Source organism: Galleria mellonella, unplaced genomic scaffold, assembly GCF_026898425.1.
Source record: "Galleria mellonella isolate WM207_F2 unplaced genomic scaffold, CSIRO_AGI_GalMel_v1 utg132, whole genome shotgun sequence".
Classification (NCBI taxonomy): domain Eukaryota; kingdom Metazoa; phylum Arthropoda; class Insecta; order Lepidoptera; family Pyralidae; genus Galleria; species Galleria mellonella.
The window spans coordinates 4,671,167-4,698,647 of NW_026441989.1; the positions used below are offsets into that span (position 1 = coordinate 4,671,167).

Genomic DNA, 27,481 nt, shown 5'->3' on the forward strand with positions numbered 1-27,481 from the left:
CTTTCAAAGGGATGGGTGTGGGCTCTTAAAGGAGACACGCCGGCGCAGGTACACAAATTGTCGTCTTAAGAGGTTTTTTTTAACAAAGTATCTTCAACTTCATATTATCCTTGTACAATTCATTCGTTAAAAAGTTTCTAATATTTATTATAACTCTATTACTTCCATGCCTAATTAATTTAAATGTAATTAACGTTAAGTAAATAACATACTTAAATATACATTGTTAAAGGAGGAATTTTTATCTTATTGATAAGAATTTGTTCAACTTTTGCATTTTTGTACACAATTTCAGACATAATGTTACCTACCAATAAACTCTTATCAATTTAGGTGCGCTGTTTAACAGGAAACGCGTTCCTTGTTTACCATTAACATTAACGCTTTACTAAATTCCAACCATTTCCTATGTTTTGAAGTACCGCCCCTTCTTAACATAAGCTTATTAATTATGCTATTAAAATTATAAAAATACAGTTCATAAGTTTCTTAACTCCAGGAGTACATCTTAAATTAACATGTTATCGGTAGCGATTTGTACTAAATTCCCCTATGCACCTCGACTAGTGTTTATTCGTGGGGTTCAGTAACTCATTTCTGTTCGCAGCTGAACCCTACATACGGTGTATGAGCAGCAAAAACAACTTCTTGAGCGTAGCGCGCGTTATTTTGTTTGAGGTTAGTATTAAAACGACATTCGCTAGAAGCGAACGCTACTCCGACAGCGCCGCAGTATTCAGCAGTTGATTAATCACGAGTGCATCTGAAACATCGCGATCGATATTCAATGAATTTAGTGCAGTGAACAATGGATTTGTTTAAAAATTATTTATTAAAAAAATTATTATGTTGCAAATTTAAATTTAATGCCTGAACATCGCCTTTTGTGTGGATCATTTTAATTTCCTTGTAGAGGTAAGCAATTAGTATGGTATTGAGTATGGATGTAAAAAAATAATAGGTATTTATTAATATAATGTAGCTATAATAAAAAAATTAGTTAATAAAGCAATTTTATTGTTTTTTGGTTATTCACAAATAGATAATTTTTGTTGTTAGTATAGACAATTTAAATTAATAGAAAAATAGATTACATTTATAACTGTTTATATTTAGGTATTTTATAAACTAAGTATCTTATTTCACATTTATTAATTAGGCAAAATAAGTGTGTAATAAATTTACATATTGTAAGATATTAATAATCCTATTTATTTATATATTTTTGTAAAAAAGTCGTTATTTTTTTTTCAAATATGTCTTCCCTAATGTATAATATAAGTTCTACTGTAACATATATTAATTTTATATTCTGATTAAATCAGCTGGAAAGGTGATAAACAAAATTTACAAAAATGGAACGTTTGCAGCGATGCACCGTCCGAGGGTTTACTTCCCCTCGTACTATAACCCCTCTTGCCACACTCCGGTAGACATATTTGCAAAAACTCTTAAACAGTCCAATTAACTTCTATTGTATAAGACACAAAGACTATATTAACTTGGCATTTTAGATCTACTAAAATTGTAGATTCGTCGCCGCCGTGCATCTATCCCACATCCCTATTTTATTACCTATACCGTATGCATACTGCGGTACTATTGTGACTTGCAATCCATTAGACGATTAATCCGTCTCATTGTTATGATACATATTGTTATGTAAATAATCGGGGAACTAGATTAAAGCATCTATTCTACAGTATATATAGTAATTTTTAATTCAAAATGTAGGTTATACATACGTTTAATAATTCCCATATATTTTTACCTCATGCTTATCTAAAAATGTATAAACATATCTAGTTCTAAATATAACCTTTGCCATTTAGATTATAATAAAATAAACAACAACGGCTAATTCGAATGATAACCGTTACATTCAAACGGTTGGCAAGATTCAAATAATAACGTATGATGAACTTTCTGAGTCATTTGTGTTTATCCGCTAATATTACTTCCAAAATTTAGGTAGCCACTCACTTCTCCAAAAATGGTGTGTGAAGCATCATTATTGCGAATTGAAACGATATCTAAAAAAGGTCTAACAATGTGGGTTTTTTGAATTAATAACAAATTTATAATACTTGACCATATTTTGCAGATATTATGTATCTATATAATCTTATATTTTCAATAAGTTACAAACTTTCAAAGATGAATACTATCTTCTGGTTAAGCAGCTTATTAATAAATAGTTGTCCACAAATATAAGTTATATAGTAATATAAATTATAAGTTATTCAAAATTAGATAACAATATATTTAAAAAGACATAGCGACTTGTTGCTTATTGAACATCCTACATGTATCAGGTATATATAATATACATTGTATAAAAAACTCTTCAATATTCACCCGTTTAATATGGTGGCAATTCGGTACATGGTATAGTGGTAAACCTCACTTTCACCTCCTTCAGCTGGTAAATAGTTATAGAAGATCGCAGGACCAGACATCCTATGCATATTTACTTCAAGGATATCTTTTTCTAATATTCCTGGAGGTGATTATATCTTCTCCTTGAATCATTCTGCCAACTGGAGTCCAGTGAAAAGTGGAATTACTTCCTATCATGTAATTGTTATTATATTTTATCTCAATTATCTGTATTTTATATCTTAATCTTTATTCTCTACTAATATAAATTCGATTAACTTTTCGACGTATACCAGAGTTAACAGACATAATTTGATACGAAAGGTGACAGTAAACTTATCAGCATTACTTTAATTAGGCTTTGCGATATCTAAGCAAGAACTTACCAGTTATATTCACCACAATTGCAACCAAATCAACAAACCTACATGTCTTTAACTTTCTACTGGGGATTACATTCGTGAGAATATTTTTATAGAAATGTCATTTAATACCAATTCATTGGATTCATCGAATCACATGAACGTGTTTATCAACAAAGAGTTAGAGAATCGTTGCTTAGCGTTCCAATCCATTATTGAATAGTGGTTTAAATGTCCTTGATTATAATTTATTACAACTAGTAAACGACAATCGTGAAACTGTATTTTGGCACTCGCTCGCTCTCAACATGAGGTTCAACCTTTCACGTTATTGTTTAATATAATAAGGAGTCACGCGAACTTTGGTGCACTGTGGCTGAACTATAATGCAATATCTAAATAAAGAGCACTTTAAATAATTTTAAAAAACTAAGAGCAAATACCTTACTTACTACTTAAACTGCTGGTAATATATTTTCGTGTTTTATTTTTCAGCTTTGGTTAGTCAAACAAAAGTAGAACTATAAAATTATAAGACGGTGTTCCATCTAATCGTTCGTGTCATAAAGCATAAATTCAGTATTTTTTTTTCAGTTGAAATAGTACAATGATTTCCAGTGAAATTTTAAATTCAAGAGCTATAATGATAATAAAATGAGTGATATTTTTGACAATACTGTCTGACTATAATGTTTGATATCCGTGATATTTTTAATATATAAGTATAGGCGACCTTTCTACTTTTCTTTTGGTGAATTATCAGTTTATTTGCTATTTTCGATAGTAAAAAAATAGTGTAGTAAAATCTGAAGATTAGAAGAGTATTCTTTTTTTTATATCTATATGATGTTTTACTTGGTATACAATGATAATGAATCCAATAGGGTAGGACTTGCTTTTTTTCATTGGAAAGAATCCCAGAAAATATTAAATTGATTGTAGATACCTAAGAGCATAGTACGATCAATTACTTACATTCTAGTTGACAATAAGTCATGAAGTAAATCAAGATATGAAATAATGAAGCCTAAAAACTCGTGACTCTCACTCACCGTTTCTTTTAAATTTCCATTCGAAGAATGAGGGCATAATATTTTAGTAGAAATTAAGACGCAAGTTTTGTATAAATAATTATAATTCTTAGCGCTTATCAGCATATTATTACTATATTTTTATAAACATACTTAATATATACTCGTATATAGAAGATAAACATGCTAAAGTGGCATGATTCCGGGTCTCCCACGCCAGATAATGACTACGGACAATGCCATCTTTAAGTAACGTGCCGACATGTGAAGAGGGCTCTGTGGACCACGCTGCTGAATAGATGAACTCCGATAATAATCTAAATAATACTTCTCTATGTACTGAGAGTAGCATTTATTCTTTACTGAGTCGTCTTACAGTTTTAAAGTCAAAATCATGATCATTATATAGAACTGCGATATACATATACGAATGACAAAGCGAACTACTGTATTTCTTACTTATATGAAAAATGTGTAAAGAACTGTTAGCACAGATTATTATTCAGCATAAAGAAGAAAACAGGCTACTTTTGATCCCGGGTAATTAACATGTTACTATAACGTAACACAACACTAATAGGTATTATTTAAGTTATATGTATGTTCGCTTTTGTACAAAACGACATTGTGACATAAGTCGTTTGCTTGGGTCTCACCTCTGTCCCATTCGTGTTTCTACCATGAAGCAGTTGTGTTTGCATATCTGTGTTTCGATTTGAAGAGTGGCAGTGAATTCACAGGGTACGGAGGAATAACACCTGAGTACTCAGAAATAGCAACGCATGGGGGATATCATGGGCGAAACAATATACTATTCTGTTATGTCCATGGTACTGTTCATGTCTATAGGTGGCGGTTACCACTTTCCATCAGGTGCACCATCAGCTTGTTTGCCATTCTAAGTTGCATAAAAAAATTATCATTTTTATGCAACACAGTGTAGCAAACAAACTAAGGGTCCACCTTATAGATAGTGATATTTATTATTACCTAAAGGCATTAGCAGCATTGTGGATATCATAGAATAAACTATGATGCTCATAATACCCGTCATGTGTTGCCATTTCTGAGGACTATGATGTTATTTCTCCGTACCCTATAATTTCAATGCCATATTCCAATCCTTGAACAGGAACAGAAGTAACAGGAAAACAAATAGGACAAAAAGAAGAGAGGGAGAAGTACCCAAGCAAATAATTAATGTGAAACGTCTTCCTCTGGTAATTACACTATATATTTCTAGGGCATCGCCTTCATAAAACTCACCTGCATTTTCAAGAGAATTTCAAGAATTTTCTTCTTTATTTATAAACTGAACCCTCTTACTAAGTCAAGCTGTTCAGTTTTATATAGATCTGACAGTCAGCTAGTTTCTCCTCTTAAATGCATCAATGACAACATCACATTCTTTTGTTTATAGTTTATGGGCCATAAATTAATTTTATAGGTATTTTTGATAAAAGCCTTTATAATGGCATACGTACTAATAATAGCAACCAAACCAAGATCATAATACCTAGTTAAAAATTATCATTTCTTTACCCACTCAAAACTTACTCACGTATACTTTAACCGCACTCAACGTGACATGAAGAATTTCATAGCGTCTCGTTATGACCTATGTAGGCAGGTACTTTTACTGTTGCGAAACCTTGAATGGTGTCCCACATACAGAGACGGCGCGGCGAAACTTAATCGTCAGCCATCCATCCATCAGCCGGCAATCTGACACACTAATGTTACTCTTCAATAGTATATATACTTTACAGTCTAGAATAATAATATACCAATTACTTAATAAAAACATATTCCTACAAATGTTTCTGGTACTCTCCTATAATTCTTAGATCAATTGTTTAATACAATTATTCAAGTTTCTATACTTCTAAAAATTATTAAAAATTTTGAGGATTACCTAATGGGTTAAAGGAAGTGTCTTTGCAAACATTCCTTTAATTATTCTTCAAGTTTAGCCGTGTGGTCCGGGCAGAAAATAGGCCTCCCCTTCCTTTCCCGTGGGTATCATAAGAGGCGACTAATGGAGGGCGAGGGATGGGCAGCAGCGTCCCTCTTAAAATATCTCCAAAGCCTCACTGCGGTTGCCAACCGCCTGCCAAATGTGTCACTACTGGCAAAATCCCCTTCAAGGGAGAAGCTTATGTTCAGCAGTGGACAGTTACAGGCTGATATAATGATAATGATGATTCTTCAAATTTACTACCAGAGTAGATCTCATTTTTATAAAATTATTATATTATAAAATTTAAATACAATACTTTTCAAATTAAAATGTAGGCCTCCGCTCAATATTTATTAAGCTTTTTGTGTGTGCTCATGAATAGATCTAATTTAGTCACGGTTGTAGCAGTATTTATCTTGTTTATCTGTTCTTTTTCAAACAAAGACACTGGTCTATTATTTTCAAAAAGGTTTAAGCATCATCATTAATTAATTAATTGAACTTAACAATTCGTGTTTTTCAACAAAGAATAATTCGTTTATGTCTACTATAGCTATTTTATCTAGAACATTTATTTCCATTGTTCTCTACTAAAATCATACATAACTATATTTATATATAAATCCGCCATGTGATCCCGGCATAGAATGGGCTACCCTTCCCTTTCCCGTGGATGTCGTAAGAGGCGACAAAGGGAACTTAATGGTCGTGGGATAGACAGCAGTGTCCCACTTAAAACATCACCAAAGGTTAACTGTGATTGCTAACCCGCCTACCAATCGTGGCAACTATTGGTAAAATTCCCCAATTAGGGGGGGCCTAGGTTCAGCAGTGGACAGTTAACGGCTGATATGGTGATATCATATCACATATAATGGTTATAGTGATGTATAACTAGTTTCTTTTATATGTATTAATTATTTAATAAAATAACAGTATTTATGTATGTAATAAACTTTTAAACAAGACGAATTTTGATGACGAACCCCATTTATGATCTTTATCGTATTATCACAAGTTGCTTAATTAGGTCAATTATCATGTAGATACCAATAAAAATATTATTATATATTTTAATAGGCAATAATATTCAATAATATTATAATATTCAGCTATAAAGTAATAAAAAAAACATTAATACAAATTAAAAAAATATATGTTCGTAGTTCTATCTTAATAAGCTAAAAAAAACCTAATAATTCATTTTACTCAAAAACATAGTATTCATTTTTAATGACTTTCTTTTTTATTCCAATTTACTTAGTTTTTTATAAGCAATGTACTTAATTATTTTTTTCTTTTTGTTTAATTTCAATTTACATAATTAAAAGTTAATTAAATACATTTAAGAATGAATTACTAAATTAATAAATTATTAAAATTAATCAATATAATTAATGTCAGTTATAAAATATTCATCTCAAATTAATTCAAGTAAATTTTGACTAAATCTCAACCTTGCAAAATGGTACCAAGTTAGTTTTAAAGATCCGTTAGGTGATTTTGGATTACACAGTTAATATACTGTAAAGGTGTCCTTCAGACAGTACATGAGCTAAAACTTACATCTCTCACTTCTTCGAGAATAGTTAATAGCTATATGTTTGAATTTCGATTTCGTAATGCTTGGCTCACAATATGCCGATCGACCTTTAATGAAATTATCCATAATTAAAATCACGTAAACCAAAGATCACACAACACTAACAAATTTCTTAAATACAGTGGACTATTTTAATGTAATTTCTAATTGTAAAAAAGTTATTTTTAAAATATGTGTATGCTACATGGTACTGTAAGATAGCATTGTAAACTCTTTTCTGTATATTTATTTTATTTTTTCTAACTAGATTAGATATATTTCTGACTCTGATCATCATACAATTTCTATTTGGCCTTCCAAGGCACTGAATAAGTCGTGTTGCCAAATACCACTACAACCTGCACAGTTTGTGACTATTTATTCAGAATTTTTTTAACACAGGTTTGTTATAAGTTTACGAATTCATTATTTTGCAATGTAACTCTCCATTTCATAGCTATTAGTTACTAATCTAACTACAGTGACCAATAGAATATAAAAAATTTACGATATCATTCTTTATGAATGGATGCAATTTTAAAATGTTTTATAAACTTAAAATTATGAGTATAATGTTAACAAAATAATGAAACCAGAGCAGAGCTGAAACGATTTCTCATGAGAAAGAAATATAACAAATGAGGTTAAGCTATAAGTATAATGGTAAGAGCGAGAAGAGATTTCCCAGGTTCAGTTGTTGAGATTGGATCTAAAACAGAGCATATTTAATTCGATGGCACAATACTATTAATTTTTACAGAGTAATATGTCTACTCAAATATTTTTTTTTTAAATAATTATGCATTATTTCTTAGAGTAAGGTAAAATTTATAGGTTTTTAATTGTTAACATGTTAAAAAATTTACTCAATATAGTAAAGGGAATATAGTAAAGGTGAAATTTAAGAATATTGAAGCTTCAATTTAGCTACAAATCTCTTAAAATAGTGTTATATCAGTGTTGTAACGGAATAACAATACAATATGTCATAATTCCTCATCCCCAGGAAATAAATCACAATACAAAACTAGTTAACTAACTTATGTATTGTGGTAATAGTAGACTTAACTCTTCTATTATGTAAAGATATTTAACACCAGCATTTGCACAGTAATCATTTGTTAAAGTAACAGAATACAATAAGTTAAATGCAAATCACAAAATGGATTCAATTACTAAATAAATATCATTAGATACATTACACTTCACCATTTAGTCCCAAACTAGGTGAAATCATTTACTAAGCATTATTTAGTAAGTACGTTTCACAAAATGTATTCAGATTTAAATAAGTAACTATTTACTAATGCGAGCCATTTGAAAACTATTCTCGTTGAAATATTTAACGTAACGCACAGTTCAAGGTGTCTGCGACATACCTAAACAAGCTATATATAGGAGACGTGGGTCACATTCCTTAAAGCCTATTGTGCCACTGTCGCTTTCATAGTTATGCATAAATCTCAGTTTCGTTAATATGTGTGGGCGCTACATGGGCACGGACCCGTTACAAAATACTCACTATAAATTCATGTTCAATACGCACTTCTACACTACCATAACTTGCGCTTTTGTATAATTTTAAGGGTAATTAAATAGTTATGTAATAAAATTAAGTACTACATATGTACAATAAACCGCACTCCAATTATCTGTACTTCCTAAAGGATAGCAGATAGAGAAAGTTATTAACATTAGCCTTTAATACAACATATTATTTTAGTTGAAACTTAAACAAATAAATATATTAATTACGTGATTCTTCAAATAAAATTTCTATAAACTAGACTCAAAGGTTCATTTTTTTTCTAAGACCTCATTTATGTGCACAATTAAGCACGACATGGAGGCACAGAATACATAATAGTACTTAACGTCAGAAATCGTGAAGATATTTACTTGATAAAAAAAAAGTAAAAATACTTTTTCTATGGCACTTAATGCAGGAATTTATTGGATACCTTCTTATACTACCTATCTAACCAGAACGAACTCAACTTCTTTTTATCTCCTGTTCATTACTTCGCATAATTTAACGGAACTGCAGTAATTATATATTTATGATACGTATGTGTCTAGTATTTTTATGGTACGTATTTTACTTTTACAGCCACTATTTATTTATTAATGAGAACTTATTCTTTAAATTCATTACTTTATAGATAATTTATTTGAATTTTTTTCCTTCTTAGTGACGAATCCTATACTATACTATCCCACTGCTGGCATAGTTGTCTCCACATAACGAAAGAGTATAAAGTACCTACGATATTAAGCAGCCATTACAACCCACCTTTGTAAATGGTTTCTTTCTATTTCTTCATTTAGTTTGTTCCCTTAAGCACCTCTTACGATATTCTATAAATAAGAAGAAGTGTGACATGGAATATTCTTATTCCGTCATCATAAGATCAATTAAACATAATATGAAATTATTTCCTATATACCGTGCTAAGATTCTGAGAATTAATTATGCCAAAATGCATTGCTTGTACTCAGTGTTCCCATTTTGAAGATAATAAAATTATTAAATACTGTGATTAAAGATGTCTATCTCACAAGTATAATTAGTAATGCCTCCGGTAACGGTCATGAGCTGCAGTAGCTGGTGGACCAAACAAACTGTATACTTAATTGCTACCCCACACGTATAAAAAATATAAATAGATTTGGAGAGCTGATGTTATAAAACGCCATATGTACGTACCTATTTAATTTTACTTCATTTATTTCCATTGTTCCGTCCCAAGCACTTGAACGATCACAATATGAACAACAGCTACCACTTGAGTTGAAATCTGGCCGCTGGCTGGAATGGGTCGAACACAGTACATGCACCCTCTCTACAAATTTTATTATTACTACATTTGATGTTATCGTATCTTTTAGATAAGGCATCCATAGGGGTGGCAAAAATCTAAACATATATTCTCCTTGTTTCTATTATGTTCATCTAAGGCATAGGTACCCACATCTTTATATATTTGCCTGCCATGTGATTGTGTTGCCCTCTAGTATCAATAGTTTCAAAGCTATCATTATACAAGAAGGAACATAAGTCGTAAGATTGATCGATTCTTGCACTCTTGACAAAATAATATCTATAACAGGAGAAAAATCTGATTATGAAATTGTGTGAAAATTTGACATGTAGCTCCAGGTACAATACAGCGATGTTGTTACTCTAGTAAAAAGATGAAAAATCTATATATAAAAATCTTATATAGATCTATTTTTTAAACACATATCGTGCTAACAATCTGAATTCTAATTCTACGGAATCTGGTTAAACCATAAATTTTCTTAATCTGTTTACTAACACCTACTATAAAGAGATAACTGACTCATCATTACCGAGTCAAATTTGAAAATTATTTATAATAATCTTTACAGATAACGCTTGAACACAAATACATTTCTTTTTTGAAACGAAGAAACGACATACTAATTCAGATAGTTTTCTATCCCCTAAAATTTAGATATTTCTTATATATATGTACTTATTTTTCAAACTCCATCAAAATATATAGAGGGAGACTTTGTACAAAAGTCGATTGCTTGGGTACCTCTGTCCCATTCGTGATTCTACCGTGAAGCAGTTGTTTTTGCATAGCTGTGTTTCGGTTTGAAGGGTGGGATATGGCGTGCATTTACGGAGGAATAACACCTGAGCCCTCAGGAATGGCAACGCATGGGGAGTATCATGGGCGAAACGGTATACTCTGTTATGTCCACGGTACTGCTCATGTCTATAGGCGACGGTTACCACTTTTTTCATCAGGTGGGCCGTTAACTTGTTTGCCATTCTAAGTTGTATAAAAAAAAATATTTATAAGGCCTTTTACTGTTATTTTGCAGAAGTTCATTTTACTAATTAGTGAATTATAATTATTTTGTTTAATTCCTCTACCATTAGTACGGGTGTGTGCCATTGCCAATATTTTAAGATTAACTATTATTGTTGTCAGTATTAGTTTTACGCCTATCCATATTAATCATCGATCTCCGACTGCTATCCAATACACGCAGATGTTACGACACGTGTTTCACCTCTAAACGAGGCATCTTTAAGCAAATTAATAGTTCGCTGCTCGGAGCCTATTGTTGAATGTCCGGCGACCGAACAATTTTGGTGGTTCTACTAATAATCATAGTAGTCAATATTCAAATGTTGGCAGTCGCACATATAATCGTACTAATGGCAACGGAATTAAACAAAATAATTCTGATCGACTAACCATTTTCAAGATCTCAATTATTAATCTTTTATTAATACTTGTACACTTATAAAATAATGAAATATTATTTTATTTCCATCTTTTTTATATGCACTAATATCACAAATAGGAAAGATTTAATTGTTTGTTTGTAATATAACAGTAGCTATATATAATTTTCGAAAATTCTGTCTACCCGAGTGAACCCAAGCTGGATCGCTAGTTTTCAATAAAATATGCCAAACATAACAGACACTGGCCTAATTACATACAGTTAGATATTTTATTAGCAACCATATTTAGCTATACTAAGACAAGCTAACTCCTAAACCCGCTTCGGGCATGGACATCAAGTTACGTGGTAATAGTCCAGGGCTGTATTAGGGTATAGAAATGATTGGTTAGCGACAGAACGAGGCGCCGGAAGAGCAGTGACCACACCGCTAAACCGCCGCAACCAAATTCAGATCACAACGGGACTACGAGAAAATGAATGTCAGTTTCCGACGCAGCTGAATGTATCGTTGCGAATTGTACAATGTCTATTGTATTCATAGCGTGTAATAAATAGTATAATTATTTAATAAGACTGTAACTGTTATCTTAAATTATTTTGGGCGTTATTCAATTTCTACAAATAATGAAAATTTAAACAAATGTATTTATTATTTCTTAAGTTGGTGGTACTCAGGAATTCGAGTGAAAAATGTAATTTGAAATCCAAGTTGACTTACATGGCATGATTGATCTACATGGCGTATAATATTGACTGTAAGTGGTAGTTATAAAAAAAAGTAATACGTTTTTGGAGGTCACTTTTCGTCCCACGAACAGTAACCCACGAATAATCGTGTATATAGAAAATATTACGTACTTGTTAATAATATAGTACCCGACTTTAACGTTTATCGACTGCGTAGGTAATATCGAAATATCAAATCGCCTAATTTTATTATATTGTTCTTTCTTCAGATTTAAAAGTGCTATTGAGATACAGTATCTCTATCTTCAATATCTACCTACTAAGCTTATCTCAATCTCACAACATTTTTCCAACCTGTGCATCTATAGGTATATATTTTCTAGACTAGCCCACAGTTAATTTCCCTGAACTGTATAATAAAAAGTAATCTATTAGTCAGTAGATACAGATAGGTAAATATATTTTTATTTCGATTAGGGTCCTGCGACGTTTACATGCTGGGAATATTGATGAAAACGCTCCCCTATTCATTCGAACTCAGGCTCGTCTATCGGCTATAAAGATCGTCCTTTATAGGAACGTCGCAGTTTAATTACACGCCAGTGTCCACAGGTCCCTGGTATCCCGGAGATTAATGTGCGCCCTGTGGTCGACATCTACGCTCCCCATAGAATTAATAACCATTAATTACCTTTATTCACATTTTATATTATTAACGGTAAAACTCCATGCACCTGATAGAGCTCATCATGTGTAGCAAGATATAAGTAACTTGTTAACAAACAAGCAACTGATGAGGCAATATTTAAATAGCACTTTCTCATGTAGGTAGAAGATAGAATAAAATCATTCTATAATAGAAAATTATGTATAATTTAATAGGTAAATATAGGTACAAAAATAAACTAGGTACTTAAGAAAATCTTTTAACTGAATTGCAATTGTAATCAATAATTTTCTTCTTGCATTAAATATACTAAGATTCAACACATTTTTTCCAATCATTAGATAGGTCAATTTATATTATTTGAAAGAATCAGAAATCTTCTTCTTAAATAGTTTAAAATATGACTAAAATAGTGGGTTTAATAAATCTTATACGCTACTTATTTCGTACCTACATAAATTTACGAGTATGTTTAATTGTTATAACTTTTCGATTATATGTAACGAAACAACGCATTGATTACAACATTAACAATTAAATATGTCTATACGTTCATGTCGTCACGCTATCTCCATGCCTTCGGCACGGTTTAATATGGTTCTTAATTCTCCACAGTCCATAGAAAAATCATGATAAGTGGTTTATAATAACGAGCAGTAAAATAAAATGTTTAGTATGGAGAGTGTAGTTGCCGAACGGATATCCGCAACGGTACACGGTACAAGTAGCAGTGAGGGCCGAGCGGCGCGTCGTCGCACTTCGACACGCATCGTCTGTTGACACCGACAGCCTCAATAATTAAACATCGTTCTCAGAATCTTTATATGGCATAAAATTTTTATGATGTCCCAATTTTTCTACTTTAAACACTAAATCAGAGGTATTTATTGACAGACTGTTGTCGTTGTGATGAACGTAACACTCGACATGCCCACATTTCGCCGAGCATATTAGAATACAACGTGGCAGAAAGCGAGCTTACCATCAACACTTGGATTACTTAAACTTGGGGTCTGGTAGACCCTCAGTTTGAAATTAATACCGAATACCAAATTTTCGGACTAAATTTCGTGTTTTTGTTCGTACCAAAATCGGCCCAATAAATGGAGCTTAACATTTTATTCGTCATAAATCCTATCATTACCTACTAAAAGAACGATATTTACCATTTATTACGATTAAAATGATATTTATATAATTTTACCATCAAATTCGTGTTTCGTTAGATCTCGAAATTTCGGAAAATATTTCATAGTCCCTCTGGATCTGTGTAAAAAATTTAACATTTTCAACACATTTTTTGGTTTCGGCCAAGTTATAAAAATGCCATCCTAATGTAGTAACACGAAATTGAAGTAATTAATTCAAATTAATTGTGTCAGGAATGCTCTCCTCTATTGATATGTCTGATTTTAAAGTATACCCGTGTATCCCACATGGGTATGCGACCCAGACCTCCCGAGCCACTGCAGTTTTTGACCAGTATCCCCTTCGTAAATGCAGTGTCCACCTTCTCTTTTTTTCCATAAATTTTTCGTTTTTCATTTTTATTTTACCAACTTCCTTCTCTCACTACCAATGTTCATTCTTCTCAATACCGTATGTGACGGATACTACCAACAAATGCATTCTCAAGGTAAATTGACGTTAGGCCAGCGGCCAGTCATAAAAACAAAAGTCAAAATCTTGTGTAATATAAACAAAAAACATATTAAGCCGACCCCAAATAATTGTCATTAGGGCAGGAAGATGATGATGATAAATTCAAATGTTAGAAAAACTCCAAGTTAATTACTAATTTAAGTACTAAAACGCAAGTAAATTTTATTTGCTACCCTAAAATCAATTTTGTAGATTTACGTTACAAATTTGTTTTATTATTATATTTTATTCCCCATTAAACCACTTTTTAATTATTCTGAAATATTGAAAACATTTAATTGTTTCTGAGAATTTGCAAATAATTCCGATCTTGCCACACTACGGTCAGCATAAATGTAGTATGAATGCCACTAAGTAATTAATAATGCTGCATAATATGGGTACAGTGAACATAATACTTGAATACCTAATAAAACTTCATCACTTGACCCAAGTTATTTATGAATTTAAAACACCGTGACCACCGGACGTAGGCTATTTATCGTACTAATCCCACGCCGTGTAGGTGTCAGTAATATGGACAGTATATATGTATCACACAAGACTTATTCTTAAGTATCTACCTATCTGAATAATTAAATAATTATATTAGAGTTTGCTACCATTTAATAAAGTGGTTGATCTTGAGGATACGGTTCTGAGAAGTCATAAACTGTAATAACAATGTTGCTTCATAACAAGTGAATCCTATATTTAGTAGTGTTAATTTGGGTCACTACACTCCATAGATATAGATGAAGATAGATAATAGATTGGCAAGTAACTCAAACTACATAAAAAAATTCGAATGCTTCTATCAAACTACTCATTAACAAAGCTACTTTTGTTACAGAAAATTCATTATCAAACCAAACCATTTCAAAATTATCATCCACAAGCCTTTTTTCAATCTTTATTCTTCATTTTAACATGAATTATGACAGGGTTTTTAACACACTTGGTCCTCTCTATCTACCTCTCTATCTACAAGGAAGTTGGCATAAAAATATATAATTATTAGGGCCAAAAATTGATAGACACAGCACTCTCGAATGTGGCATCTATTTAAATGCATATCTGTATTATATTTCAAACACCATCTCATGATCGTTACTCAGTACTGTACCGCCACCACATGACGGTATCTATTATTTACAGTAACAGTTATGTAGTATTCAACTATTATCCACGCTCTAAACAATATCTGATTTTGCTGTCGAGAGCTGCGTATGACTCAAGATAATGAACAGCCGGTTCCAGTATCATACTTTATATAATATTAAGAAAGACCGTAAATTTTTACATATTAGAGCTATTTGTTTTATTTATTAATGTAATTACGATGGTACTGATAAGACGATTTTATAAGTATTCGAACAGAATTAAAAGTTAGATGATAAATATCTAACTGTATATAGGTGCTTAAATAACTCATTGCTGTCATACTACTAAGTACGAGTCTCTCTGTATATATGAAGGATATAGCTTACAATTACTACTAAGGCTGAAATTTTCTTCCTGTTACTTAAAAATTACACTACATTAATTTCAATATGTTAAACAAATATCCACATATTAGTCTATAGTATAAATAAATAAAATGTCTTCAGTTAGACAAAAAATCCCACTCGCTCTAATACATACAATGTGCATATACTCGTAATACAAATTATATTAACGTGATTATGCTCTTCATAGTTCAATAGCTTTATTTTTATGGTGGAAAACGAATAATAAGACTGTTATTGAATTTGTTTTTTTCTGGATTTTCCACAGTATACATTACAATGGGTGCACCAGCATGGGCCTCACGCGGTGCCAGCGACCGACCGCGACTCTTGCGCATGACCCCGCTGCGTCACAGCTTCGCAGCGCCTGCATCGCCGCCAGCGCCTCCACCTCCGCGCACGCACGACTACGCTTCGGACGTAGATACTAATAAGAAAGGTAACTACGTGTGTATACTCCATTCTCGTTTCCTGTTTACATATGTATGTTGCTTCAAAAACATTTGTTTCCAATAGTGTATGATTATCACATATTTCGTATTTTAGAAAGTTTTCTCACGATATGATTTTCAAATTACAGAGGACAGCTGGAACGCCAATTTGTCACAAAGATGGCGTAAGTTACGACGCCGATGTTCCCGACTGCGGCCTGGCTCTGGAAATCGAGACCCGAGCCCTGTCCGATGTTCGCCATCACCTCCCAGACCTCCACCACATTGTTCCCCTGCGCCCCCATCAAAGTTATCGTTCCGACATCGTGGAAAAGTATACACAACTGCTTCACTGCGGGTCACTAGCGGAGCACCAGATTTGTTACGTGCTCTTGGCAAGCTAGGGGGTGGATTGCGTCGACGAGCTCTATCCGCTCATGATGTTCTAGCACCACCTCAACAACAACCGGCAACTTTTTATGTTCCTAGTCCTACAGGGACAGTACGACAGCCATCTTCACCCTCCCCACCGCGACAAAGTGCCACATTGCGACGAAGGTGCAGCTCTCCAAACGTTTACAGAAACAAAGCAACACCTGCACCACGAGATTGTACCCCATTGTTAGATCAAAATGAAGAAAATCGTGACGTAGTCGATTACAACTATGGACCAGAAAGACGAAAGAATAATTGTGAAGGTAGAAGTCGCCGCCCCTATAGTGAAAATGTTGAGTTGGACATGCCCTCATATAGAAATGGGTATAATAGACTTCCTCCAGATACTCAGAATTTGTGGGAGGAACCTTACAGGCTGCCTCGTGTTCAAGCTAGACAAGAACCTCTGCAGCAGTTACGTAATTGTGTCGCTGAATTACGAGTGAGCGCGACCCCCAGAACGCCCCGACCGCCACCTGTCCCGCCGTCATCACAACAAACTAAACGACCACCTGCGCCCGAACCAAGAGACGTGCACACATTTGAGGTCGGAACCATTTTATTTTTTTAATTTTCTTACTTGTACAGGCGCTATTAACTATAATGTAATTTATGTCACACATCAGCTACTCAGTTTACATGAAAAATTAATAATTGAGAGTAGGGATCAAGCTCCATTCGAACAAATCTCAAACTTTGTTATTCACTGAATTTACTGGGTACAGAGGAATAACACCTGAGTCCTCAGGAATGGCAACGCATGGGGGATATCATGGGCGAAACAGTATACTCTGTTATATCCATGGTACTGCTCATTTCAATAGGCGACGGTTACCACTTTCCATCAGGTGGGCCGTCAGCTTGTTTGCCATTCTAAGTTGTATAAAAAAAAAACTAGATACTTAAAACAATCTTACTATCATCCTATTAATATTATAAACGCGAAAGTTTTTAAGGATAGATGGATAGTTGGATGGATGAATGGATGTTTCTTCAAAAATGTTGTTTTGTTTCTCTTTCTCACAAATGCTACCGGATCAATTTAAATGAAATTTGGAGCAAGGGTAGGTCTTAACTTAATAAACAGGATACTTTATGTACTAATTCACGTGTGCTTTAAAAGGAACGCTGCTGGTTATCCCTCTACTGTTAAGCTCCTTTAGTCGATACCCACAAAAAAGGAAGAAGTGGCCGAAACCACACGACATTATTATGACTATTTTTCCTATATGAAAATAATTATGTGCTGAAGAATTCTGAGGGTATTAACCTCACGATGAGGTTAATACTATGATAATGAATAAATGTGTATGTGTACAGATGGGCAAAGCACCGGGTTTAAACCCGGTGCTTTGGTAAAAACCCAATAAACACCCATAAACTCCCATAATCACCCAAAAAAATAGGTTTTTACGTATTTTTTTGAAAATATGTAAGTAATACCAATAAATTATTTTTATAAATTGTATTGATCAATTCTACAATATTAAATAAAACGTTAACTAATAATATTTCAGGAAATTTTAAAAATCTATATATAATAAAATGAAAGTAATTAATTTTCAGTGTTTTCATGTTGCAGTTGATCAACATGTTGGCCTTTTGCTTCCCGTAGATACTTTAAAATTTCTTCATAACACCTCGTTCGCACACATGGCCGTATATATTTAAATTCTTGAGCCACTAACAGTCCGAAATACTCATTTCTTTTATCCTCTTCTCCATAAATTAAGCATTTAGAACAGTTTGTTTCTTCTTTCAGTAAATTTTCTTTTACTTTATCCTCGTTTTTTTTCTTTGTTGCGACGACGCTGGGTAAATCGTCTGGACACTGGGTCTCACTATCGCCAAATATATTTGGAGATCGGCTTCGGCTACGGCTTGGCAGACATTTTTTTCTTTCTACAATTTTAAATTAAATTTATTAGAATAAATGCTTCGAACACACGCGATCTAAGTACCTTTTGTGTTTATTATACCTTACCTACCTAGGTATAAAAAGAGTACTTACGTAGATTTTCTTTTATTAACTGTTTTATACGAAGATCTTGATCTCTCAAATTAGCATCCATTTTACTTCCAGTGATTATCAACTAAATTAATAATCCACAAAGTATTAAATAACGTTTTTATGAAATATTTAGCACAAAAACAATACCCTTTAAATATCGATCGTCAGTAACTGTGGCTGACTTACCTATATTCTAGCAAGCAGGACTGCCAGATGTGAAGGGGAAATCCCCAATAAATTGTTGCATGTGACTGATGATGTGAGCATGTTCGTTTCATAATAAAAATGTTGCCAGGTAACCAAAAAGTCGTATGTTTTTGTGCGAATTACGATCATAATCTTTACGATCGTACATTAAAAAATAGACAAATAATAGTATGAGTACGATTTAAATCGTATATCTGTCAACCCTGCTAGCAAGACAGCGACAAAATCACGTTGCATAACAATGTAGCCCAAGCTTATATCTTATGAAATATACGGAAGAGATACGGACTTAGAAAAAACAGAAATGTTGTTCTTTGTGGAAGTCATTGATGAAATTCTATGTATTTTAGCCCGCAAACTTTCTTCAAACAAAAACAGCGCCATCTAGTATCGAGTTCTGTAATTATCTCTTTGTTTATGGATTTGAAGTAAGACCGCCACGCATGCAATACATTATGACTGGGGATTCCCCTATTCGTCGACGCTGAATATGAGGCGACGACAATCACTGTCAAACGTGTTCACTATTACTCTGACTCTGGTAACGTGACTTCCTGGTAACGTGTTAGGTAGGAAAAGCAGTAAAAAAGTGCATATTAAGGGAGCAGATTTGAAATAATATTTATACTTAACAAGAAATAATTAAAGGTAAGTGGATTTTTGAATGATACAATTATATCATGATCACTTAACAATTTTAACTTAAAATTAGATGTATTATTACAAGCTTTTATTTAGCTTGCGTTATGTAAATAAAAGTATGTAGGTATGTTCGTATGTTGATGCAATTATCCTCAATCCTCAACCGACTGGGATAAAATTTTCCATACACGTTTATTTTGGATGATAGTGCATAGTTAGCTGAGAGTCGTCATTGGATAATAATGGTGGATAGCCTAAGATGTGTACTAGATATTTATTTTTAACATAATATGCGTAAGTACCTAATCGAATTAAAGAAGTTGCTGAGAAAAATACAGAACAATACGATAATAAACTAGCGTCTGCGTTTAATCCTCCGAGGAGATGTAATTTTACAAAGGTTTTTTGTATTTATTTTATTATTTTTTTAATAAATTTATTGTAAATAACAAGAAATAATCATTGTAAAAAAATAGGCACTCTATTGTTGAATTTTCGTCAGACCAACTAATCATCGTTCATTTTTTTAGGTTCAATGGGGAGACCTAAAGATTTACGCATATGGGAGCACTACCGTACTTTACCAAACAAGTCTGTTTCTTGCAAGCTTTGTAATAAGGTCTACAAATTCAGTAATGCTGCCAAAATGCTTCAACATCTTATCACTTGTCCAAAATCTCCAGAAACATTAAAAGACTCTATGAAACTTATAAAAGATAGCTCGTCCAAAACCAAAATGTCTGGACTGTCAGAGATAGAGACAAATGATTCTTTTATAAGCCCCTCGTCGTCTGCTAACACTACAATAAATGCTGAGTTTCAAGACACCGATGATCATATAAAAACAGAATTAGCGAGAGCTATATTTGTAACAGGGACGCCATTATCGATGGTGCAACATCCTTTATGGATACAATTTTTCGAAAAATTGCAACCAAAATTTAAAATACCTTCACGTAAAGCTTTAGCGACAAAATACTTAGATAAAATATATAGAGAAATGCGTTTTGAGTTAAATGAGGAACTAAATGCTTGTAGTTACTTACACCTTCAGTGCGATGGCTGGTCTAATTTAAGAAATGAAGGAATAATAAACTTTCTTATATCAAAACCTCAACCTGCATACGTTAAAAGTTTGAATACAGAAAGTAATCCTCACACTAGTGAATACCTTAGCCAAGAAGTTGAAAAAGTAATGAAAGTGTATGGAGCAAATAAGTTTCTTGTACTTATTGGCGATAACGCTAGAAATATACAACACATGTTGTTCCTCTCGGTTGCTGTGCACATATCCTTAACTTGTTGTGCCAAGATATTGTAAAGATACAAGAAGTAACTGTGTTTATTATGCAAGCCATAAATATAATAAAAACTGTTAAAAGGAGTCAACGATTAAGTTCCTTGTTGATAAAATCAAGGCAGGGTGAAGATTCTACACAAACACTAAAATTGCCTTGTGCTACAAGATGGGGAAGTCATGTTACTTCGTTAAAAAGTTTGAAAGCAAATAAGATAGCTTTGCAAATATTAACAGTTAGAGAAGATGTGGTAATTTCAAGAGATATTAAAGATTTAATTCTAAGTGATGATTTCTGGACGAAGACAGGGGAATGTATAAGTATTTTGGAACCAGTCACTGAAAGCATATTTTACTTAGAGAGCGACCAGAATCGTTTGCATCGCACATACATTACATTTAGAGATGTACAAGCTAAGATACGTTTTGCATTAAATGAGATTTCGACATTGAGCGAAGAAAGCAAACAGCAGATTCTAACATCAGTATCTTCAAGATGCAATATGGCAATGAGGCCAATACATTTTGCAGCATATATTCTAGACCCCAGGACTCTAGGAGTCGAACTTACTCAAGAGGAAGAACTTAAGGGTATGGAGTTTATCTACAATTTAAGCCAACACTTAAGTTTGTCAAATGTAATGGCAGATTTGGCGTGTTATAAAGCTAAAGAAAACTTTTGGGCAGAGGATTTGTATGGAGCTCATTAGATAGCATTGAGCCCCTAATATGGTGGAAAGGTATTTGTGGTTCCACTGAGTTAAGCAAAGTAGCGATTCGTATTCTATCAGCTCCCTGTACTTCGGCAGCCACTGAGCGTTCCTTTAGTATCCAAGGCTACATACATAATAACAAAAGAAATCGACTTACAACTGAAAGAACTGAAAAAATTTCATTCATTTGTTATAACTGGAAGCTTTCATTGAGCAAGTAAATGAACATAACAGTTTAGACGAAATAGAGCCTATCGAACCTATACAATTCATCGCTTGTAATAACTCTGAATCTGACAGTGATTGACTGTAGTTTTACATTTTACTTTCATCTCTTTCTTAATAAACTCAAAATCAAATTAAAAGTTTTTTATTCTGTAGGCTGCATAATAATATTGTCTATGTCCAGTATAGTGGACGTCTTGCGGCTGAGATGACGATGATGAAGTACAAAATCATAAACACCCAAAAATTTGGGTGTTTATGGGGTTTAAACCCAATAAACCCAAAACACCCGGTTTTTACCCACCAGACTTTAAACCCACCCAGGTGGATTGCCCATCTCTATGTATGTGTAATGATGTGTAAATTAACAAATGTATGCGAGAGGGCTTGTTAATGTTAATTATATGCTCTATTATCTATGTTAGTAGCTAACAACGAATAACGGAATTAAATGTGTTCTTAATTGTATAATGCTTAATTGGTTAGCAACATCTTCAACTGTTAATTTAATTTTTTTTTTTATTATTTTACAATTTTTAAACTTTATTGTTAGTTTACAACATTCCGTTAAATAGTAATTGTTTTTCAATTCATCCTAATATTCTTATTGCTATGACATTCGTTTAAGTATATATAATTTATTGGACACTTTTATATTTCAGGTGCGCTTCACGAAATCGGCGGGAGGCAAGGGTCTCGGGTTTAGCATAGTAGGCGGTCGGGACTCCCCTCGCGGCGATATGGGAATATTTGTCAAGACCATATTTAATAACGGACAAGCCGCAGAATCTGGATTATTACGAGAAGGTTGGTTCAATTTTTTTTTATAAAAATATTAAAATCAAGAAATTTTGATCATATAGATATATACCTTAAGTTGATAGATAGATCATACCATAGATCATTCCTCAAATTTCTTATAAAGAGATCATGATCATCAAGGGAGGTTATGGTGTAAGTTCTAAAAATGCTCTTTGAAATGAATGTACCTCAGGCTTTCCTTATTTATATACTGTTGCAAATAGAGTATTATTCAATGTACCATATATGGCAATACATTCGCCAATTCTGATATTTGCTGATTTATAATTTATACCTTTTTTGAGTTCGTATTGTGTCAATATTGAAATACCTCTTTATTTATGAAACAATTAAACTTTATATATACATGTTGTGTAAACAAAAATAAAGAATTTATAGCGTTATTAATTAGATTTTTTTTTACAAAAAAAGGGACTTAGTAAGGTGTGGTATTTACTACAAGCTGCACGTTTAATAAAGAATAACGACGGTGCCACGCGCACATTGCCTTTGTAACGACCATTGTGCACCTGTCAATGCTTTCTAGAAGTATCGTAATAAAAAAATACCTTTTAATGAATATCTACTTGTTACAACGAAAACCAGCAAGCCGTATAAGGAATATGTATATCGCATTGCTCTACCAAAAATGATTGTGAACCGTTATTGTTATTCTCATAATATTTTGTAAGCAAATTGGAGATCTTATAATAATGAATGATGACTAATAATCTATTAAAAAAAAAACTTGTCCGCAACGGTTTAATTTGCTCACCCATTATCCTTAAATATCCATAAGAAATTACTGGATCTGATCCGTCATTACTAAAATTAATAATACGAATATATTGGAGCAGATTCTTTATTTTAAAAATAGACACCTTAATTAAATGAAGTTTACTAAAAACAATAATAATTATATTCCAGGTGACGAAATAGTATCAGTGAATGGACGTGGAACAGCAGGACTGACACACGGCGAAGCGATCAGGCTGTTCAAAGATGTTCGTGCAGGACCAGTGTTGCTTCGAGTGGCGAGGCGTTCACCAACCCGCTGACTGCCCTGCGCCTGCTGCGGCGACGCTCAGCCGACGCAGGCGCCTACGTACCGCACCCACGATATCTACTCTACCATGTAATTAACACATACATTTTTAATGGCGAATATTTGGTTTTAATTTACAAAGAAAATATATGTGTACAGCCAAGAAAACAAAATCAGGAGAAACTAGGATAGAAAAACATTTTCCTGCGCTTTATAATGTATGTATATATTTATACATCAGCAAATCAATTTAAGAATATTTTAACAACATAAAATTTTTTCACTAATATTATTTAATATTCAAATTTCGTTCATAAGCGGAAAGGCCATTATATAAAAACATATTTAAATTTCTCAGGATATTATAAATGATTCAGTTGAATTTGCTTTTTCTTAAGGAATTTTAGACACTTACAAAATAATAGTTACAGTGAGAGTCGAAAAGTGTGGGTTATCTGAATTTGAACATACCGTATTTCGACAAAGTTATTAGGATATTAAATAGTGTTATTAAATGGTATCAGTGAATTGACGCAAAACAGTAAAGATGACATAACGAAGCGAATAGGTTGTTAAAAACGATACTGTGCGAATGATGTTTCTCCTATGTGTTTTATTAACATTTATAAACTATAAATAATGACTATCAACCATAGGATATCGCCAAAAATATATTCTCGAAATTATAGTAAACGACAAAATAAATGAGATGTGGTGGATTATTTAAAATTTGAACATGTCGTTTTTGTCATATGGTATATAGAGATTAGTTTGTCGAGAGCCGTTGACATTTGCAGAAAACACCATTTTATTTGTTTATGGTCATTCAAATGACAATTTGTAAACAGATCACGATTCTTGAATACTTAGATACTAAAAAATTACACTCTCCTGACTCATATGGTTGAAATTTTTATGTTAAATTTATCGTAATACTTTTTACAATAAAAAAGCTATTAAATTGTTAAAAAATTTGTATAGGACTACCTTAAAAATAGAACATGTGTTAACCATAAGCCCATTGAAGAATCTGAGACACATCAACCAATATTATAATAATATTATAATAATACGCAATAAAATCCTGTTGCAAATAAAAATTGCACCAAATACAATAAATAACTATCATAGGCCCTCGAAATATTCTCGTAAATATACTCACCACTATAATATCTCTAATTCCAAATGCTAACAACACCGTTCTTTTAAAAAGAAATACCATACCTACATTGATAGGTAATAGTTAGGATAATATTAGTGAAACCGAGATGATGCTTATTTATGCAGGATGCAGGAAGAAAAATATTCACAATTTACGATATTTGAAAATCCGATTAAATGGCAATTCTATATGTCTTATGTCGTTACATTTTTTATTTTATAATACATCAGCACTTGTACTTTTAATCTTAAGAGGACAATAGTCTTGTCCTTGTCTATAAAATTGCCATTATGTCTCACATGCTTTATATATGAATATACATACCTTTTTTCGATTCAATAAAGACATTGGCGGTGGCATTATCATTATTATGTTTCTTCTAAGTAGTTCACTATTTTTTTTATGTTGGTTATTATATAACCGATTAACTAATTATTTATCGCCCATTCCTATTCTTTAGGAATGGCAACACAATGGTATTCCATAGAAATCGTTTTGTTTACTTATTTTGTTCGTTTGCTTAATTTGGTGTCTGTTTTGCGAAATACATTTAATTAATATAATTAAGTAACAATTAATTGTTTTGTACAGTACACTCGGTATCATATTTTTATTGTAGATACTCACCGAAATAATGACACCTAATTAGATATCCTGTATTAAATTGTTTTCTTTTTTATTTTGACTAGGTAAAACCAAAACATATAAAGAGTTTTAAACTTAACATGTATAATCAACAGATTATTACTACGTTTATTATATTTTATTCATGCCAATATTTCGACCTTGTTTCACGACGTTAATTATATCTAGGTATTCTGTATAAAGACAATAGTAAAAAATCTGAAAAAGAAAATGCATTTAAACGTAATTAAAAAATATTTAGGCATTGCTATTTTTTAATACTATAATTATACAAAAATCGACTAAAATTTTCGAAAAAAATATCTGTGATATTGTAATTCAAAGCTAGATATGCATTAACCTTATTATGGTAGGAAACTAATTTATTTTTTATATAAATTAGATTTATTTCCTGTTATGTATAACTCTATATTTATATTGGTTAGATATTATTATAATAACTACGTATAATATAATATCCAAGGCTTGCTTATTTTTGTAGTATATTATGTATACTTAGAAGCCTTTAGGAGCATATAATATTTTTGTAATAATAAAACATTGCGAAATATTTTGTGTAAAATTAATATACATTTTCTTTACAATTAATAATAATGTAAATAAGAATATCTACACTATTCATAGTTGTTCGTAATCTGCTGTATGGAAACGAGAAGTAGGTATGTAAGAAATAGAAAGTAGATATAAATACAGTCAAAGTGGAAAAAGTACTATTAGTACAGTGAACGTTTCCGCACTAAAACGAGTATAGCAATGCGGAATAAATTTGATTCAAAATAAAGTAAATATGCCTAAAGTTGTAATAGCACACTATATTAATTCAAATATGTAACAACATATTAGAAAATGATATACTCGTATTACCTATTTTCAATTTCATAACTAGCCAAACTAGCATGATAAGTTTATTTTTTTTATTTAATTTTTCATGTAGATACATGTATTCAAATTCAAAAATATATAATATATATTATTAATAGGTTAAAAAAGCATTTTCCAAAAAATGTAACTTTGAAATCCTCTGAAGTCACACTACTAAAAAAATATCAAATACGGGTGTATAGGCATGATCCTTTAATGAATCCCATGGAATTATTAAACCAAAAAATTATTATATTTTGTTATTAATTTGTGGTAAACTTTAGATACATATAGACATTGCAATAGAAAGGGTGCAATAATTCGAAACCAAGCGCTATTTGCTTTTTCCAGGTAACATAAATCGAAATACTTAAACAATTTTTATAAAAGGATTTTTTTGTGTTCAAGCAAACCTGCGACCTTCGTCATTAAAATTTATTTAGCGCTTAGTTTTAAAATGTTAATCCCTTTCAATGATCTTTATACCTTGAATTTTACCTTCTGATATATCAATCTGACGATCATTGATATTTTAATATGTCGTCCAATTTCGAATCAAAAATTGGTGATTTTCATATAAAAGTAATATATATTATATAATCTACAAATCAAATACAATAATTCAAATATTATGACTGAAAGTTAGATATTAAAATTATGCATTAATAACTTTCATTTCCTAACTAGATTTATAAACTAGATGTCAGGCAATTTATTGTAAGCACTAGGACTATAATATTTTGCATTTTGTATAATGATCACAATATAGTGTAAGTTGTATAATAGAAAATAACAATAAACTAATTTTTGTAAATCTAGTTAGTATTTTTATATATTTTCTGATAAAATTTTAGATCAACCCCTGATAGAGAATAAGCTGCTGGAAAGTTAGCAATCTCAATATCTTATTTGATACTTGTAGGCACGTCATGTTGATTAAATGAAAATTTATGTTG

The 27,481-nt window shown here is 32.1% G+C and overlaps 3 protein-coding genes across 3 annotated transcripts; 2 read left to right on the top strand and 1 right to left on the bottom strand.

Moving 5' to 3' along the window:
• The first annotated feature begins 673 nt into the window (after positions 1–673).
• LOC113518191 (disks large homolog 1-like) lies at positions 674–27,343 on the top strand. Its single transcript, XM_026902994.3, has 5 exons — positions 674–915; positions 16,319–16,489; positions 16,631–17,463; positions 22,674–22,818; positions 23,740–27,343. Exons 2-5 carry the CDS (start codon positions 16,330–16,332, stop codon positions 23,868–23,870), a joined length of 1,269 nt encoding a protein of 422 aa, XP_026758795.1. The 5' UTR covers positions 674–915; positions 16,319–16,329; the 3' UTR covers positions 23,871–27,343.
• On the top strand, positions 18,232–21,756 carry LOC128202229 (uncharacterized). The gene is made up of 3 exons (XM_052901784.1): positions 18,232–18,348; positions 19,485–19,782; positions 20,307–21,756. Exon 3 carries the CDS (start codon positions 20,312–20,314, stop codon positions 21,095–21,097), a length of 786 nt encoding a protein of 261 aa, XP_052757744.1. The 5' UTR covers positions 18,232–18,348; positions 19,485–19,782; positions 20,307–20,311; the 3' UTR covers positions 21,098–21,756.
• Positions 18,367–19,486, bottom strand: LOC128202230 (uncharacterized). Its single transcript, XM_052901790.1, has 2 exons — positions 18,928–19,486; positions 18,367–18,818 (listed from the first exon to the last, which is right to left on the bottom strand). Exons 1-2 carry the CDS (start codon positions 18,986–18,988, stop codon positions 18,472–18,474), a joined length of 408 nt encoding a protein of 135 aa, XP_052757750.1. The 5' UTR covers positions 18,989–19,486; the 3' UTR covers positions 18,367–18,471.
• Positions 27,344–27,481: the final 138 nt, after the last annotated feature.